The sequence below is a fragment of the Callospermophilus lateralis genome, chromosome 10, assembly GCF_048772815.1.
Source record: "Callospermophilus lateralis isolate mCalLat2 chromosome 10, mCalLat2.hap1, whole genome shotgun sequence".
NCBI classification, from domain to species: domain Eukaryota; kingdom Metazoa; phylum Chordata; class Mammalia; order Rodentia; family Sciuridae; genus Callospermophilus; species Callospermophilus lateralis.
Window position 1 is genome coordinate 7064584 of NC_135314.1, and position 20257 is coordinate 7084840.

At 37.6% G+C, this 20257-nt stretch overlaps 1 protein-coding gene across 7 annotated transcripts in view; it reads right to left on the reverse strand.

Moving 5' to 3' along the window:
* Positions 1 to 6107: 6107 nt before the first annotated feature.
* Positions 6108 to 20257, reverse strand: part of Dyrk1a (dual specificity tyrosine phosphorylation regulated kinase 1A) — a 144669-nt gene continuing 130519 nt past the window's right edge. For all 7 annotated transcript variants that reach the window (XM_076867574.2, XM_076867571.2, XM_076867572.2 and 4 more), the window contains 3 exons: positions 14232 to 14538; positions 13684 to 13808; positions 6108 to 7159 (listed from right to left, as the gene is read on the reverse strand). In XM_076867574.2, the coding sequence (XP_076723689.1) occupies positions 6539 to 7159; positions 13684 to 13808; positions 14232 to 14538 (1053 nt within the window). In that variant the 3' untranslated portion in view covers positions 6108 to 6538. The remainder of the gene's footprint in view (positions 7160 to 13683; positions 13809 to 14231; positions 14539 to 20257) is intronic.

A 20257-nucleotide genomic window follows, 5' to 3' on the forward strand; every position in this document is an offset into this window, starting at 1 on the left:
ATCTGAAATGTTTCATAACATTTAAGTATACACTGTATCAAGGCAAAATAGCAAAACCCTTCAAAATTCTCAAAATATACAGGTTCTGTGCAGTAGCAGAACCAACTTCGCAAAGGAATGTTAACATCCAGTCATACTCTCCAGAAATAAAAGTAAACTGCAAAATAATCCTGTTTAATTATTCATGGAAAACACTACTCACTTAATTTTCCCACAATCATGTTTGTCGTTATCAATGGAAAAAAAAAAAAAAACAGATTTCATTTATGCCATGGAACCAAGCTCTCTACACATATTTCTAGGACACTTCTTATATATTAAGCATATGCTAAAATACTTATGCTATAATGTGAAGCCATGCAAAATCCTGTAACTGGACACTACAAACATCTCCATTTTGCAAAGAGAGAAGTAAAGCCTGGAGAAGGAAAGGGAACTGTCCCAGACAGTGGAGCTAGCAAGTAGATAGGATTGCAATCTCTGCAATTCCAGAGCTAGAGATTGCAGCCACTTAATAGAGGAGTGTTGGTGATCTAGGAAGCTTTTCCATGATCTTCAAAAGACCATAAGCCTGGGGTATGGAGGAGCAAATCCGAAGCCCACTGCTGGGGAAATAAATTCATCACATACCATTCTTCATTTGAGAGACATCAAAAAACTTCCATAGGGGAAGATGGCAGAAGCAACGAGTTGTGTACCATTTGTATACTTACACCTGGCAATTTCTGCCTTTCTTAGAGGTTTGTTTATAACTCCTTGTAATGCAATATGAGTTTTACTAGTTCAATCCTTTATGCATGTAACCCTCAATTACAGCCAGGCGAAGTGGCTGTAATCCCAGTGGCAGGAAGATCCAAGTTCAAGGCCAGCCTCAGCAATTTAGTGAGACCATCTCAAACTATGAGCTGGGAATGGATCCTAGTAGTCAAGAACTGGTGGGTTCACAATCCCCAACAACCCACACACATCAATAATAAAATCTCATGTAAGGTGTTGTCAAATTTAGGGTCTCAGTGTCAGATCGACCCATGCCCTCTTCTTGCTCTGAATCCTGCCTGGCTGCAGGTTCAGAATCACCTGAAAAACTTGGGGTTCACTCTTGAACTACATCACACCATGTTCAGCAGACTGAGGCTTGTCCGTGTAGACGCTTTCTCCTTGCGTTACCTCACATCACCAGAAGGAACCCCTTTAGTTTTGGAACCAGTGAACTCCACTGCGCAGTGTTCCTCTGCCACCTTGAGTGAAAGACCTCAGCAGGCTGTGTTCCAGGGTGCCCTAGCCAACTCAACACCTCTGCTTTGGGAAGGGTTCAGACCACCTGCCACCTGCCAGCCACACCTGATAGGCTGGTTTGATGCTCATGCTCAGAAAAAAATCACTACCCACACCCAGTGCCTAACTATATTCTGCTTTGGGTACAAATCTATCCATCCCCGTTTTTTTGTTTTTTAAACTGGTTTCAGCTTAAAAAAAAAAAAATAGGGGCAATTACAGTGAAAAATGAGTGGCTGCGGAGAGCAAAAGTTTACAAGAATAAAATTAGGATAAAAAAAAAAGTAGCAGTTTTGGGAAAATTTAATTGAAAAAAACATCAAACTATGGCCTTTCAAACAAAGCATAATACCTACACAGCCTCGCTACATATTGCAAGCTGAAAAACCCTCGAGGACTTTTCTAGCTATGAGAGGATGGTGGGCCAGGTCCACTGATCAACACCTACTGACCTCATCTCCTATGAATAGAGCTGGGTTCCACTTTTCTGCCTTATTTTCTCCATGAACCTGTGCCACCTTATTCCCAGCCCAAACATGAAGGTGCACTGGGTTAGCCATCACAACCCCTACACCCTAGTACTCTGCTCCTTCAGAACCCAAAGGAGACAGACACCACTGCCTGGCCAAGGAAAGGGCAGTGGCTAGGAGAACAGCTTGCACCTTCTCGCTGTTCTAAGGTAGAGTTTTGCTGGGAATGGCAGGAGATTCCTGCAAAGTTGAACCAACACACCCACATTAAACCCCACCCAGTAATGCCTACAGAGGGCCATATGCTGAAGGACTAGCGCAATGCATGAGGGGGAAAGGCACCCAAGTGAAGAAGCTACATGTTGAAAAGAGATGCAAGGGGGTTTAGGTACCTAGTTACCATGTTTAAATCAGTGTTCAGCTGGAGAAATTCTTTGTTTCTGAAGATTTGAGGTTAAAAATTTTTTTTTAAATAGGTGAAAAATGCCTGTGCTTTTCAGTGTTTGGGTAAATGTTGTTTTAGAAAAAAACCACGATAGAAGAAAACCTAGTTCTTTACCAGTTTTCACTGAGAGCATGAAACCCAGGACCTTGGCAGTAACAAGGAGAAAGACAGAAGCGATCAAACACTGATCACTGAACAAGTTTTCCACAAAACAAGTATCTCCCAATTTAAACCCAGGGATATAGGAAAGACTGAGTTCAGGGTGAAGGCCCAGTTGGCTCTTACTGGATGATTCTTTGTGAATGCATTTACGGAATACTGCCAGGCACTAAAAAAGCATGCCTCTGATAGGATAAGCTGTTATGGATTCTTACTCTCTGTTCAAAAGATCCCTTGATATATATTACCATTCTAGGAAACAACTAGTAAGGAAGAAGTCATGGTCAGGAGAAAGGGAACTTCTACTCACTCCTTTCAGACTCCCTCAGAGGCTCATCAAGTTTGCCCAAGTGTGGCAAGTAGATCTTAAGAAATCTGAACACAGTCTCAATATACCACAGCTGTGCGCAGTCCCTGCCCCTTTAAATTTTCATACTTTTTTCTGACGTGACATTAAAGCCAAGTCATATATTTGGAACAAACCATTTGGTCTATTACACATGGCCTATGACAAAAACAGAATGAAAATGATATACCAAACCTATCTTCTGGGGACCAACAAAATAAAAGCAAGTCAACTTGGAAATTGGGGGACTGGCCTAGAATGTTTGCAACCTCAGCTTCGTGTGGGATTTACAAATGTACTTCCCTACCAGCTGGGAGAGAGTACAGAGGCAAAGGCACAGATGTCATTTTGGGGGGCTTTATAATTACTGCAGACTTAAATGAACTTTTGTATGTATTTGTAAATTCATTAAATAAAAACAAGTCCTGATTTTTCTGAGTCCAGTATCACAAAATGTGCCATTCATCTAAGTAAATTTCTAATACCCTAAGACAAAAACGAAACGGATTTTCCATTTTTTCATGTTGTGAGTTCAACTTTACATTCCTAACCTGAATGTTACAAAATCATATTTAACTTTAAAACAAATTTCTTACCTTCTGAAGGCCACCTTAATAAATGCTTATGCAGGTTAACATAAAAAGAGAAGACTTTAGGTTAGAAACTGACTCACTGTGGAAGGAATTCTAGAATTTGTGTAAGAAAAAGTCCCTGTTATGTTCCCATATGAGGACCTGGAGGAGGAGGAATAATAACAATACCTATATTCTCTCCTTCATCTATTAGAAAAAACCATCAATTGCAGAAAACCACCTAATCGTTAACATCCACTTGAAACACTACAAACTATAGTATCAGCACTTGGAACCAGAGAAATTATGTGAATATAAGTAATCATTCAGATAAAAAATTTTAAAAATCAAATGATCTGTTAAACCTCCAATTTTTACTTTGAGATATTTAAAGCCTATGTTGATGTAACTCAAATATTTTCCTTTTTACACATTTGAGTAAGTTTATACTCAGTATACCTACCAGACCTGGATCAGGTTAATTGCATAGGAAGATTTTTACTATCTTTACATTTTTTCTTAAATTAATTTTAAAAAAGCATAGTAAAGAGTCTGAGGACAAATTATTCAACTGTTTATCATACATAAGACCGCATGACTATAATACAAAGGGGGGTTCTTTTTCATTTAACGTTACAATATACACAGCAAGTCCGGACTAGATCTTACAATCTGAACACAGGTATTTAACCTTTTCCATGCTGTTTATGTTTACAATGCACAGAAGTCCTGTAACCAAACTGTGTAGTAAAGCACACAAAACTGGACTGTAACATAACACAGTATGCAGAAGCATTGGATTTTATGACTTACTTTATGTAAATATTGGTTTAAAAACTTTTTTAGGGGGTTTTGTGGTTTGATTTTTGTTGTTGGTTTTTTTGTTTGTTTGTTTTTCTTGGTGCTTGCTAAGATGTGGCAACCAGCACAGAAAAAAAAAAGGACCTGACCCATATAGTGTTTTAACCTCACATTCCACATTCCTAAACAGCAGTAACTACTGGATTCTGTTTGATATTGCTATACTCAAGGTGATATCCTTTTATTCACTGTAAACCTTTATGAACTACCAAGTTCAAAAAAAAATCATCCACAGGCTTGACATTTAATTACAAAATAAATATGGATTTCCTGATTAACAACAAAAAATTTTTTGTGGTTTATAAAAACGGATATTTCCAAGTTTCCATTCACATTTACATAGTTTTAAGCCTTTCTTTTGTCACTGTTTACATATAAAAACCTGTTTTGTTCAGAAAAAATTGACCTAGTCAGCCACATGGAGTTGACCAATAAAAAGTAACGTGGTATTCTGCTGAGTTGTTTCGAACAGGGTTATCGGCAGAGGTAGATTACTGCTTCTTTTCTAGGCTTCTTTTGATCCTGGACAGGTAAATTACTACATCTTCATTCTCCCAATTTAACCGCTCAAAAGTATAACACCCTAAAATTGGTCAATTTAAAATGGGAACACAAATTTAGCAACTGCCAGACTGTGTTACATTAAGGCAGCATAATCTCAAAACGAGGCACCTGTTAAATACCAGCCTGTTCACTTCAGGTCATGCTCAGAGTTCTGCTTTACTCCTGCTCCTAGTTTGGACCTGTTGGTGCAATCAAGGTCTTGCGTTCAAGTTTACAAGTAGGTTAATCAGGAATACAAGAATCAACTGCTGGCTCCATAGCTTCTGGATCCAGTGTCCCTTTACCTTCAGAAGCCTGAACACATTTAGAATGTGACAGATGTTGTAATCTTGAATTAGATGTCAATCTATTATGTTCAGTACACAGATTGCTGTAAATGTATTGGCTATGGATTCAATAACAGTTCCAGTTTTGTTTAAGCAATAGTACAGCCATAATTTTCAACTGACATTTAAAAATGGTCTAGTTACACCTTGTGTCAAAGTGCAGAACTGCTACATTATTGGTTACAGACATCTATGTGCTATAAAAACAGCTTTGGTACAATAAATTATCAAAAAAGAAAATAAATTTTTGTAAAATTCACAGCATAATTGTGAGGCAAAAAAGCAGTCACATAAAATTCTGCATTTTTTAAAAATGTTCAGGATGAACAGAAGACATCTTTGTGCAGAAGAAATGGTGGAGATACCACGTGCCGAGAAAAAGCAAAAGAAAAAGTAAAAAGCAGGAAGGGACACAGCTGTAGCTATTTCCATCAAAGCAAACCACTACTTCTGTGACCTTCAACCAATAAGGAAGTCAACTTTATGACACACGCAAAGTGACCTTGCAATACCTTACAATTAGTGGGTCACAAAAGTCTATTTTAAAAGAAAGGCCTCTTGAATTACCCATTCTCTGTGTTTTCAGCATTAAGGACTGTCTGCAAAAGCATGTCCACAAGTGATTGCATCTGAAATGGTAGGCTCTTCTGATTTCGAGTCCAAATCCATAAGGCCAAAGGTTATCCCAAAGACCACCACTCAGACCTCCCCAGGACTGGCCACGACTGACCCGTTGATTGCTTCTCAGTGCACCTTGGTTAGGAGACCAGTCACGTTCCACTCCCATCTTCCTGTGGCCTCCACAACAGGAGGCCCACAGGATCCCACGTAATTGCTGCTTTGCTCCTCAGTAGGTTCAGATAGGAGAGTTCTGATCCCCGCCACTTAGCATGCTTAATGTGCCTTACAAACTTCAACACAATCGTCCCTTTCATACAGCTGAAGATGATGTTTGTGTAAGCTGGAGGTCCCTCTTCCTTACAGTACTGCATTTCGGTGCCCAAGTGTGTTTAGAGGACTTAAAAACCCAAATCCACACCCCAACCCACCCAAATAAAAACAAAAACAAAAAAAAGAAAAAGGAAAAGGGGGGGGGGAGGAGGAAAAAACAAAAACACCCTAATGGGGCCCTATGCAAATTATGTGCAGTGCCTTTTTATTTCAAAATTAGTTGGCAAATGACCAAGACCAACATCTGAACATTAACTTTTTTTTTTTGAATAGAAAGACAAAAAAACCCACTATGACTAGGAGGTGGCAAGTTAAATGGGGGAGGTAAAAAGAGGATACCTCTGAGCTATCCGTGAAGATGGATTTGGACATGGCTCTTAAAAACTTCATTGTCCCTTTGCAATCTTTTCAAGTTAAAAAAAAAAAAAAAAAAAAAAGTCAGCTTTGCCCTCTTGTAGCGGTTCAGTGTGTTAATCTCCTTCTGATTCAAGCAGCTTTGCACTTTGTTTTTGGAAAAAAACACCACTTCTATAAAAACACACAAGAAACAAACTCAAGTTTCAATGTAGTCACGAGCTAGCTACAGGACTCTGTTGCACACACACTCCTGTCATGGGGGACTCTTCTCTGTCAGCCCCTTGCCTCATCGTCAGATGTCCTTCAGTCATGTAATGTGCAGGACCTGTATTAGCAGAAAATTGGTATGTTGGATGTCCAGCTATGCCAGTCTCTTGGCGGGGATTGGAGTAGACGGTCAAATTTACGTCCATAGCTCCATTCTGTCCAAAGTCCAAGGTGTTAGCAGCCACTGGGCGGTTCTGGTAGGCCTGATTGCCTTGATTACCAGTAGAGGAGGAAGATGTCGAGGAAGAAGTTGTTGAGGAAGACAGGGATGTCATGGAGTGGTGACTGTGGCCAACCTCCATAGAATCCTGGGTAGAGGAGCTATTTGTTGGAGAATTGTAGACCCTTGGCCTGGTCCGGTTACCCAAGGCTTGCTGTCCATGGTGATGGTGGTGGTGATGGTGGTGGTGGTGGTGATGGGAACTGTTTCCATGGTGATGATGCAATGCATTCTGCTGAGGGGCTACATGAAAGGTTGTTTCTTGAACAGGATGGGTTTCAACAGTGACTTGTGTAGGAGCTTCAGTGCCTGACCAACCAAGAGGAGCTGGAAATTGCTGACGCACCTATAAAAAAACACATTTTGAAAGAATTATTCAGAATGCTGTTTTCAAACTTATCTTTGATGATGTAAATGTTCTCATGCCATAGCTTCAATTAGGGAGAGTCTTTCAAACTTTGAGCATGTAAGTTCTGAAATACAAAATTCTAATTATGTTCCAGAGTGAAAAGAGAATTTACCATGAAAGTGGCAGTTTTTTAGGAAGTTATATTAGTACAAAAGGCTGATATATTTCACTAGCCACTGTCTTTCCTTAGGAGCATTGTCTGTGCTAAACTTTTTCTGTAAGAACCAAATACATAAGTATTTTTGAGGGGTCTAAGAGAAATTCTTTATTTTCCCCCTAATTTCCCTTCTTCTCTTTTCTTGTTAAATTGAAAGTGTTACTATCGTTCTAGCTGCTCAACAATTTCTCCATCCAACCCACCAGTCATAACTGCTGAGTCTACAAAGAAAACAATTAAGAATGTCATGAGAGAATCTACAGAGTGGCAGAAAATTTTTGCAAGCTACTCCTCTGACCGATGATTATTATTTCAACTTTTTAACATATTCTTAATCAAAATTTAAGAAAAACATAGTTAATAAACGGGCAAATGAACTAAACAAGACACCTCTCAAAAGAAATGCAAATGGCTAACAAATTCATGAAAAAGTGTTCAATATCTTGAGTAACTTTAGTTAGAATGGCAACTAAGAATCGAACAATAATAAATGCTGGAGAGGATGTGGAGAAAAAGGAACACCTTTATACCATTTTGGGACTGTAAATTAATGCAATCACTATGGAAATCAGTATAGTGGATTCTCAAAACACTAGGCATAGAACCATTATATGACCCGGCTATGCCACTCCTTTGCAATGAAAGGAAGTCAGCATACTATTGTGATGAATGCACATCCATGTTTATAGCAACACAATTCTCAATTAGCCAAACTATAAAACCAGTTTAGGTGACTGTCAAAGAATGAGTGGATAAAGAAAATGTGGTGTATACACACACAATAGAGTTTAGAATAGAAGAATGAAATAGAATAGAAGAATGAAATTATGTTACGTACAGGAAAATGGATACCGACATTATTTTTCATTATTTATCAATGAATCAAACTCGTGTTTTCTATCATAGACCAATAAGTTTACATTTCAAAATGGATCCCAGACCTGGCCTTTTCTCCCTAATTCCACCAATACCACTTAGATCAGGCCACTAGAACCTCTTGCCTAATATAATGGCCTCCAAAGTGAATTTTCAGCTTCCATCCGCTCCTCCTGCAAAGAGTGGCAGGAATACCTTTAATGAACACAAATTTAACTACTTTCCTATTTGGAATTCTCTAATGACTTCTCCACACACTGAGAAAAACAAAATAGTGCAAAATACCTACTATGTCTTTATCATCTGTCCAATGGCCTTTCTCCAACCTCCTTCTCTAGCCCCATGGATTCTAACCACACAGGATCTTCTTTCCATCCTTCCATAACCCAAGATCTTTCAAATGCCTCATGACATGTTTACGGTTTCCTTCAGCTGAGAATGTTCCTGTTTCTAATCTCTGCATGGATGCCCGTTATCATTTCAGTTCCAAAGTCTTCCCTAACCACTCTGGCCAATGTTGCCCCATCCTGTGTGGCACAGGCTACTGGTTATCCACAAAAAGTGCTTCTCATTCCTGAGCATATGGCTGCACTACACTTTCCAGCCTCCCCTATATTTAGGCGTGGCCATGTGACTAAAATGTCAGTGAAATGAGAGAGTCAATGTCACTGCTAGCCTGGCATACAGAATTCCTCCCAAGTCCTTCTGCCTGCTGGATACTGCATAGTGGGCAACTAGGCCCTGGGTAAAGTCTCCCTCCACCTTGGGAAAGGTGGAGCCACCTTTAGGATGCAGAAGACAGCCATGCCACTAACTCAATACACACACTCTGCACTGTTATATAAGAAAAAAACAAAACAAAACAAACAAACAAACAAAAAAACCCAGCAAGGTGCAGTGGGACATGACTGTAATTCCAGGTACTCTGAAGGGTGAGGCAGGAAGACTGCATGTTTGAGACCAGCCTTGGCAGCTCAATAAGGACCACCCCTCCCTGCAAAAAGCCACCCAATTTTTAACCTACCATACTGTGGGGGTGGGGGTCGAGGGTCTATCATCAGACTTTTGGCCTGCTGTAAGTAACTCATCTCATCCAACAAATTAAGTCATTATCTATCACGTTAGCCTTTACTACTTACTTTTTCAAACAAAGTGCCTCAAACATGCTAGGAAAGGCAAGTGTGATACCTCTGAGCTACACTGCCAGTCCCAATTTTTTTCTTAACAGTTAATGTTACTTACAACCCCCACCCCCAACACACACCTATACTAGGGACTGAACCTGGGCATGCTCTACCACTGAGTATAACCCCAGCCCTTTTTATTTTTTGACAGGAACTTGCTTAGTTATCTGGGCTGCTCTCAAACTTGCAATCCTCCTGCCTCAGTCTCTCCAGTAGCTGGGATTACAGGCCCACACCACCACACCAGGACACTACTTGCAATTTTTATTCATGTTTCTTTGTGTTTATTTGTATCACTGTAAGCTCCAGGAAGGCAAAGACTATCGCCAATGGCTAGCACAAACCATGGAGTATTTATTTAATGAAGAAGATCTGATACGTAAACCTTAAGAGGTACTACTGACAAGAATCCAACAGGAAAAATAGGCAGAGTTCTCAAAAAATAAAATACAGGACTGGGGATATAGCTCAGTTGGTAGAGTGCTTGCCTCGCATGCATTAGGCCTTGGGTTCAATCCCCAGCACCAAAAAAAAAAGAAAAAAGAAAAGAAAATACAGGTTGAGATTCCTTAATTCAAAATTCTTTGAAATCCTTACATTGGGACACTCAGCTGATAAAATCTCTGTTAGAAATTACACAATCTAAAAAACTCTAAACTCACATACCTAAAACCCTAGACAGCACTGAACCATACGGTTGCTTGTCATAATCAGCAGGGGCTGGTTCTAGGGCCCCTAGGGACACCACAATCCATGGATGTTCAAGTTCCTTATGTAAGAGTGTTAACACTTGTATAATCTATGCCCACTCTCCCTTCTACTTCACAAATTACCTTTAGATTATTTTAAAATACCTAATATAAACTAAACACTATGAAAATAGTTGTTAATGCTATATTGTTTAAAGAATAATGACAAGAAATGATCATTCATTCATACATACCTATCATTCAGCTGAATTTACAAATTGGGCATAATAAGAGACTGACAACAATAATAATAAAACAGAATAATTGTTATGATATAATATAATGAAAGCTGTGTCAGTATTGTTGCTCTCAAAATATTTTATTGTACTTTCACCTTTTTGCTTAAAGAAATCATCTTATGGCTGCTCTTGGTGTATCTCAAGTGCCAGTATCACAGCTCTTATACTTTGAGATTATTATCAAGTATAATAATAAGGGTTACTTAAACACAAGCAGTGTTGAGACTGATGATCTGATAACTAAAAGTAAAGCTGCAAGTTAATAAACTATAAAGTCACTTGGAGGACAATTTGGTTATAATTATCAAAATTCCAAGTCACTTGGCCATTTTACTTCCAATTATTTTCAGGAATTTGTATCACAGATAAATTGTATATGTACAAATGATATATGTACAGGATTATTTATTATATCATTAGTAAAAAGAGTTAGAAATAACTAAATGTCCACTAATAAGGGATTAATAAGATAAAATTATGGAATATTTAAACAATGGAACACCATGAAACTGAAGGGAAGAGAGGTACTCCAATATCCTGATACAGGAAGACCTCTAAAATATATGCCAAATGTTAGAAAACAGAAGAGGTAAAAGTGTGTGTGGTCTACTATTTGTGTACAAATGTTGGGTAAAGAATATATTTGTATTTGCTTGTATATGCATAAAATATTTTACAAAGGATATAAAAATTAATAACATTAGTTTTTATTAAAAATTGGATGGCTAGAGAATATGAAAGGGAAGACTTTTCATTAAAATCACCATTTATATTTTACTTGTTTTTTCAACCATGTGATTATACAACTATTCAAAATTAAATAATATGCAAGGATGGTGCACACCTATGATCCCAGGTACTTGGAGGGTGAGGCAGGAGGATCCCTGCCTCAAAGCCAGCTTGGGAAAGACCCTGTTAAGGGAAGGAGGGGGAGATGAAGAGGGAGAAGGGAGGGAATGGAAAGGGAAAGGGAAAGGAAAGAATTTGAAGCAGAATACTGACTTCTGTCAAGCACAGGTGGTCTTATCCCATTTGGAAGAGAGGAAGGAAGGATAGTCTAAAGAATTTGGGACAGCCTTTAGGAGTAACTACACTTAAGATCTAAGTCTAAACAGCAGTTACTAGGTAAGAGTGGAGAAAAGAGTGTTCTAGGCTAAGAGCGTTGGCAATGTAAGAAAAGGGAAGAGAGTGTGGCATATTCCAAAAAAGTTGTGTGTAAGGTGGTGGGAGAATCAATATTAAGAGAGTAAGGGCAGAGGATAAAGATGGAGGCTATATCATGGAAATCATTATGAATTTGGTAAGAAGTCTGAATTTCAATTTTAAATACAATGTCAAGCCAAAAACTGGTATAAAGTCAGGGAAATAGTAAGATCAGACACTTTAAGTTCACCTGGCTGCAGAGAAGAGAATGGTGCTGACAGGTGAATGGAATGGGACACTGGAAGACCAGGATATTCTTCATAGTAAGACAGGGGAGAGATGCTGCAGAATGAGGTTAAGTGGAGAAAATTAAAAACAAATTTAGATGTTGAGATTCTACATAATTTACTGTTCAATTTAGTGTGGGAGATGAAGAAAAGGAATCAATAATGAACTCCCAGTCCTCAGGCTTATGACTTGAGCACATGAATGAATTTAGGGTGTTTGTTTGTTTGTTTAAACCAAGAATAGGTGATAGAACAAGAATTGGGCTGGGGGTGAAAATGACAGTATCCAGTTTATGTGATCCACCTGCAGGATCATATTGTTGAGATTTTCCTAAGTAATGTTTGTAGTAAATAATTAAAAATAAAGGCCCTATAGCTCAGGAGTGAAATCTAAATGAAAAAACAAAGATTTAGGAAGGCCTGATATAAAGATGATGAGTGCTATCATTGGGAAGAGTTGCTGAAGTCATCCAGGAAGTATGCAAAGTCAGAAGAGGCAGGACACATGTCACACTTCAAGGCACACCGGGGTTTCATGGTGAGTAGGAGAAACCAATAGAGAAGACAGTAAAGGAAAGGTCAGAGAAATGGGGACACAGGGAAGCATACTACTAACAAAACCAGAAAGTGTTTAAAAAGCAGGGAGAACCAACATTGTCAAATGCAGTTAAGAAATAAATATAGATAAAGCATCAAAGTGTCTATTGGACTCACAGGTGAAGATTATCACTTGCACTGGCACCAGGGCTAGGGACAGGAAGCTAAATGAAGTGACCAGAGTGTTCTACCAAAGAGTGAAGAAAAGAGATCTCAGGTAGCAGAGTGTAGGGTGAGAAAGACAGGGGAATATATAAAGATTTTGCTTGATACAGGAGAGAATTGAGAGTGATGAAATGCCCCTGGACAGGAAGGGTCCAGAGGGAAGAAGAGGCTGCAGATACATGCCAGAGGGCAAGGTACTTTAGAGAGCAGGAGGTGAGGGCCAGGTGGGCTTGGCCTTAGACAGGTGGAAACGCTCTGCTTCTAATGAAAAGGAGGTGGAGGAGAATTAGATGAATTTGCACAAAGGCAGAACTGCACGTGGAAGATGGGGGTACCACGGATTGAACTCAGGGGCATTCAACCACTGAGCCACATCCCCAGCCCTATTTTGTATTTTATTTAGAGACAGGGTCTCCCTGAGTTGCTTAGCACCTCACCATTGCCAAGGCTGGCTTTGAACTCGAATTTCTCCTGCCTCAGTTTCACAAGCCACTAGGATTATAGGTGTGCGCCACCGGGCCCAGCAGGACCGCATTTTTAATGATACAAAGTGGAGGGGGTTCCTGTCTGAAGACTGACTTCCTTATAAACCAAGAGTAAGTGGAAACAGAAGGAGAAGCCAAAATTTCTATTAAGAGAAGAAAAGTCTGGAATCATTAATGAGAGAAAAATGGGACAACTGGAGAAAAATGTAAGATCAATCAGTAGAAGCTGGGAATATTAACAAATAGCTGTGTCTTAGATCTTCTCCAGCAACACTGAGCTACCTAGTCACAAGATGGTAATACTAATCAACATCGGGTATATTTCATCCATTAAACACACTGGACTATCAAGATAAAGCATCATGATGTTAAAAACAAACAAAAAAGGCATCATGATGCAGCACAGTAGGAACAATTTTAGAGAGGTATTTGAAATTACTAGGATGTGCTTCTTCAGTTAGAATAAAGCTATATTTCCTTAGAAATAAGGACACTATGAACCTTTAGAATAAATAACATGTCATCCAATACTGCTAAATGTGAGCATGAAAGGTTAACGAGCACCATGTGAGAGCATACCTGGGGACTGTGTGTCTCACAGTCCATGGCCTGGACGGCAGCCGTGAAATGCCCACCGCTGTGCCGATGCTGGTGCGTCGGGTCTGACCTGGCTCTCCCGCTGTTGCTTGTCCCCGATGATCCACCTTAAATATCACAATACAGTATAACCTGTTAGTTTGAAGTTGACTCTGTCCAACAATGTATATCACAAGGTCACTGGATTCTCTGACTAAAACAAATTCTCTCACATCAGCCACTGAAAACCACTTTGGTCAGGTACAGGGAAAACTCAAGCAAGTGGGCAAATCATTCCATTTTAAAAAGTAATTTAAAATTCTGGTTAATAAATACTTGTTTCCTCCTACCAGACAGACCATTAGATGTGCAATTAAACTGAGAGAGTCTTGGAGGGAATGAATTTACTACTAATAACTTACAACAGATTCAACTAAAGTAATTTAACCCTACCCGATTTACAAACTTTTATAAACAGTTCAAAAGATTTCCACTTTGTAAAGGAAACATGAAATTATTTGCAAGCCTAGCCGAATATTCAAAGAACAGACCTGAGCTTGATGATGTACTGGAGGTGGTGCCTGAAGACTGTGACTGCTCCATCGCAGGGCTTGTGGATACACTATTACTTGTATTTGTACCTTCATCAGCTGTTTTCTTGAAAAAACTGTGCTGCAGGGCATAATAAGGTTGAATCCGAGTTTTGGGGTCATAATCAAGCATCCTTAAAATGAGGTCTTTGAACTTCAAGTAGTCAGCTACCGTATGACCCGACTCCCCAGCACGTCGCCCACCAGGTCCTCCTGTTTCTACTCCAAGAATATTATGAAGTTTACGGGTTGCTGGTGGTTTGTACTCCTATAAGAGAAAAAGGATCAAAGACTTTATCTAAATGTGTTGGAATGTGTAAAAGCTCACATAATTTAACTACAAGTAAATTTAAATATACTATGTTGAGGCATTTATATGAAGGATACTTTATCGTTAGTTCTCCTGCCTTTTCACACATTACTGTTTTGAAAGCACTGTGGTTAGAGAACTCCAACATACTTTTGAGTCCAAAATTGACCATGAAAATCATCTAAGCCTTGGGTCAGCAAACTACAGCTCAACCCAGAGTCCGTTTTCACACTGCTCCAGCTAGAAATGATCTGTACATTTTTTAAAAGTTATAGCTCAGCGGTAGAGTGCTCGTCTAGCACGTGCAAGGCGCTGGGTTTGATCCTTAGCACCACATAAAAATAAAGGTATTGTGTCCGACTACAAGTAAAAAAATATTTTAAAATTATAAAAACAAATAATCAAGCAAACCAAAACATACAAGAATATGCAACAGAGGCCCACGAAGCCCAAAACAATGACACCCTACCACCACCCGCACACAGCAGAGAGTAGGAAGTCCTTTTCTGCTGCTGCATCTGACAACTTGCTGTAGTGCCTTCTAGGAGTAGTTCACCAAAGCTTTGACAATCACTCCAACTGTGCCCATAAAGCAGCCCTGATCTAACCCAACCTCTCACAGGACATAAATTAAGCAAATTACTAATGCCTCCCCCCTTAGAAAATGTCTAATAATAAATTACTTGATGTATTGAGATTTTCTAAAAATTCATTTTTTAAATAGGTAATAGTATGACCCTTAAAGTTTCTATAAATATTTAATTGATTTGTAACATCAACCCTTGACTTTGGCTTCTAAAAACAATGTAGAAATTTGTTCAAGACTTCTTTCTACTCTAAAAGCAAGATGGAGCCAGATAATTTACAAAATCATTACCCCCTTCCCACCTTTTTTGATACTAGGGATTAAACAAAGGGGTGCTTTACCTCTGAACTTTATCCCCAGCATTCTTCATTTTTTGAGAAAGCATCTAGCTAAATTTCTGAAGTTGCCCTTGAAACTGTGATCCTCCTGCCTCCACCTCCCAAATTGCTGGGATTATAGGCATGTGACATCTTACTGGACCAAAATCAGTAGTTGGTTGTAGGTGCATGTCTATAATATCAGTTACTTAAGAGGCTGAAGGAAGAAGACTGCAAGTTCAAGACCAGCTTGGGCAATTTAGACAGACCCTATCTCAAAATAAAATAAAAAGGACAGGGAGATATAACTCAGTAGTAGAACACTTGTAAGGCCTGGGGTTCAATCCCCAGTACTGATTTGGGGGTTGGAGGGGTGGGGGAGATCCAAACAGAAAGCTATCAGAGAACTGAGGGCCCCAAAGGAATCAGAATAGAATTCTTAAAAAAAAAAAAAAAAAAAAAGCCTCTTCCAGGAGAGAAGAGATCTATGATGGGAGGAAGAGCCAGCCTGCCATAGACATGAGTAAGAAGAATCCAGCTCTGATCCAACCTTTGACAGGCAGAAGGAAGGTACAGGGCAGCAGAAGGAAGAAAGATCTCCCAGGCGAGAGAGTTAGATGTGGGTGGGCTAGTAATGGATACAGAGTCTCCCTGGGACCTAGGACACAAAAATTGCTTTGAGGAATATCTCAGACAGTGATGAATAGAATCTGAGTCAAATAAACAAAGACCAGATTCAGCTGAAGTACAAGTAAGACTGATTCAGAACCCAACTAACAGGAAGCCTGACAGAGTAAGAAGAATATCTGTTTCTAATGGGAAATGATTTGTTTCTACCTCAATTGTTCTTAAATACAGAAAAGTTTGGCATATATAAAGTTACAGGCACAAAAACTAAAACAAAGGAATCCACAATTAAGTGGGAAAAAAGGCTAACAGGAGACCCACATTAACAAGTGGCCCAGATGTTGAAACTGAGAAGGAGATATTTTAAATTAATGAATAGTTTAAGTTGGTTCAAAAGGTGGACAAACAGGCGTGGACAGATGGGAAATTTCAGAAAAGAAAAATTTAAAGGAGGAAAAAATAAAAAAGGGATAACCAAACAGAGTGGCATATGTCTATAATTCCAGCTACTCAGGAGATTAAGGCAGGAGGATTGCCAAATTCAAGGCCAGCCTGGGCATGTGAGACTCTCTCAAAATAAATACCTCCTCAGCTTTTTTAGCTGAGGAGGTAGCTCGGTGGGTATAGTGCTCCTGAGTTTAACTCCCAGTACCAAAAAAAAAAAAAAACCTAATAGAAATGCTAGAATTAAAATATCAAAAGTGAAGAATTTACTTAGTGGCTTTAATAGTAGACCAAACATGGAATTAAAAAAAAAAAAAAAATCAATGAACTAGAAGAAAAAAACAAAGAAATTATCTAAATTAAAAACCCAAAAAGGAAAACAATACCAAATAGAAGCCAAGAACTGTTAGGAGTGAAGAATACCAGAAAGGGCAAATAAAAGAATAAGCATAAAAGATCTATTATCTTTTTAATGTTTTAAAATATCCTTAAAAGTTAATTTTTAAATTTTTTGTTTAAATGGTCCATAAAATGTTGTGAGGCTTACACACAGAAGTAAAAATGACAAGAACACAAAAAGTAGGAGGAGTTACACAGAACTACATGGTTATTACATTGTTTATCAAGTGATATAATATTATTTGAAATAAAAATGCTATAAAAGTTAAATGTTATAAGAGCAACATTAAAAAATTATAGACAGCAGCCAAGTAAGTAAAGTCAATGAAGTACCAAAAAGTACTCAATAAACACAAAAGGTGGTTAAAAACACTTAAGGAAACAAGAAACGTAAAACAAAAAGAACCCAAGTAAAGTAAATCTTAAATCTCATGAGGTGATTAAGCTAAATAATTATTCATTATAAAAGAAACTATCAACCTAGATTAAAAAACTTGCCCCATCCATATATTGCATAAATAAAAAGTCGCATCTTAAATATAAAAGTATGAACAGATTTAAAGTAAATGGAGAAAAATATAAATACCATGTAAATGCTAAGAGTAAGAAAGCTAGCATGGCTACAGTAAAATTAAAGTAGACTTAAACATTATCAAAGATATAGAGGGGCATTTCATAATGATGAAATGATCAATTTATTAGAAATCATAACAATACTACATTGGTATACATCCATTTACAAAGCTTCAAACACTATGAAGCAATGAAAGGGAAACTAAGACATTCAAAATTAATCGGTGAAGGTTAATACTCTTCAGTCGGTTATTGACAGAACAGATACACATGCACAGAAACACCCACACAGCAAGCTTATAAAAGTTGTGAAGAAAAATATCAAACAACTTGACCTATATTATGTATATTTATAGACCACAACACAAAATATAATTTTTGTCAAGTACACATAAAACATTCACCAAGAGGATAGAGCACATGTGTGCTAGGCCACTGAACAAGTCTCAGGGATTTGGAGGGAAGGGGAAGGTCCAGGGAATTGAACCCAGGAGCACTTAAATCACTGAGCCACATTCCCAGTCCTTTTTAAATTTTGAGACAGGATCTTGCTAAGTTGTTTAGGGCCTTAATAATTTGCTGAGGCTAGTTTTGAACTTTTGATTCTCCTGCCTCAGTCTCCCGAGTTGCTGGGCTTATAGCTGTGCATCACTGTGTCTGGCATTCTCAGTGAATTTTAAAGGACTAAAATCATATGTTTTGTTATCACAAAGCTATTGAACTAGGAATCAATAAAAGGTTCAGAAAAACTCTCAAATATTTTGAAATTATATAAGAAAAAAACTGAATTGTGAGAGCTGGGGCTGTGGCTCAGCAGTAGTACACTTGCCTGGCACGTGTGAGGCACTGAATTCAATCCTTAGCACTGCATATAAATAAATAAAATAAAGGTCTACCAACAACTTTAAAAAGTTAAAAATTGAATTGTGAATTCAAGAAGAAATCACAAGAGAAATAGTTCAAAATAAATGACAGTTACAACATGTCAAAAGTTGCAGGATGCAGCTAAAGCAGTGATTATATGAAAATTTATAACATAAGTACTATAAGAAAATAAGAGGAATCAATGATCTAAGCTTTGTCTTTAAGAAACCAGAAATGAGCCAATTCAACTCAAAGTAAAAGACACAATAAAGAACAAAAATGAACACAACAATAACTAGACCAAGATTGGCAGGAGAAAAAGGACTGGCGATGACCCTAAGTCAAAAGTTATTATTGGAAAGATTAATAAACTTGATAACTGAGACATTATCAAGTTAGACCCTAGCAAGACTACTGGGGAAAAAGGATAAGACACATACGATGAATATCAGGAATAAAACAGTCACTGTCATTATAGATCCTCCAAAAATTTAAAAGACAAAGTTACTGATAATTTTATATTAATAATTTCAACAACTTAAGTGAGAAGGAAAGTTTCCTGAAATACACAACTTGTCAAAACTAACTCAAAACCAAAAAAAAAATTTGGATAGCCATATATTTATATTCAAAGACATGAATTATAATAGATTACCATTTAACAAAAAGGATGATAGTTTCTTATGATTAAAGAACACTATTAAACATTTATAAAATAAAATAATGCCAACCTATCTTATACTTACCTTCTCAAAAAATCAAGAAAGAACAATCGTTTTGTGAGGCCAGCATAATCCTGAGATCAAACCCTAATGACAACTACAAATATTCATAATGACACTGAAATAAAATTCCTTACTAATACACTAGTGAAATGAACTCAGCAATATATAAAAGAGAACAGTATATCAACACAAAGCATGGTTTATCATGGGTTGGCATTTCAAAAATTAATTGATGCATTTAACTATATTACAGAAGGAAAATCATGATGATCTCTATAGACACAGAATCACAGTGTGATAAGATTCAATGTCCATTCATCATTTAAATACCTAAAAGGAGTCTTAAAACAAAGTAATCCTTCAACCTGATAAAGGACTTCTACAAAAAACTATGCCAACTAACATCACACTCAATGTTAAATGGCCATGTGCTTTTCTTCTAAGACTAGGAGCCAAGGACAATGTCTTCTCTCACTGTTACTATTCAACATATAGATCTCTTAGTATGATAATCCAAGAAGAAGAAATAGAATTGAAAAATAAATAAATAGAACTGCCTTCATTCATACAGGATATAACTATCTAAGTAGAAAACGCTGAAAACTCAGTTCTCAACAACAAAATATTAGAACATGGGAATGTAGCAAGGTCTTAGGACACAAAGTCAATATACAAATTCAATTGTATTTCTGTGCATTAGCAATGAAAAATTTAAAAGATAATAAATAAATAAATAAATAAAATTTAAAAATGAATAAAAATTGCCCATTCTCATAAATGGAAACTCAATGCCACTCAAATCAAAACTCTAGCAGGATTTTTTGGTATAAATGTATGAGTTGATTTCTAAAAATTCATATATAAATAGAAAGGATGGAAAACAGAAAATAAATAGCTTTGAAACTGAACAATAGAGCTAGAAAGACTAAAACTACTCGAATTCAGGGTCTACTAAAGTAATGTGGAATAGATTTAAGGCTAGAGAAGAAAAAGAATATAATTCAAATATGAACAAATAAATGATAAATTCATTTTCGACAAAAATCCCAAATCAAATCAACAGGGAAAGGGAACTGTTTTCAACAAATGATGCCGACTTTAAACCCTTTACTTTTATTTCATAGTTAAAAATTCAGGATGAA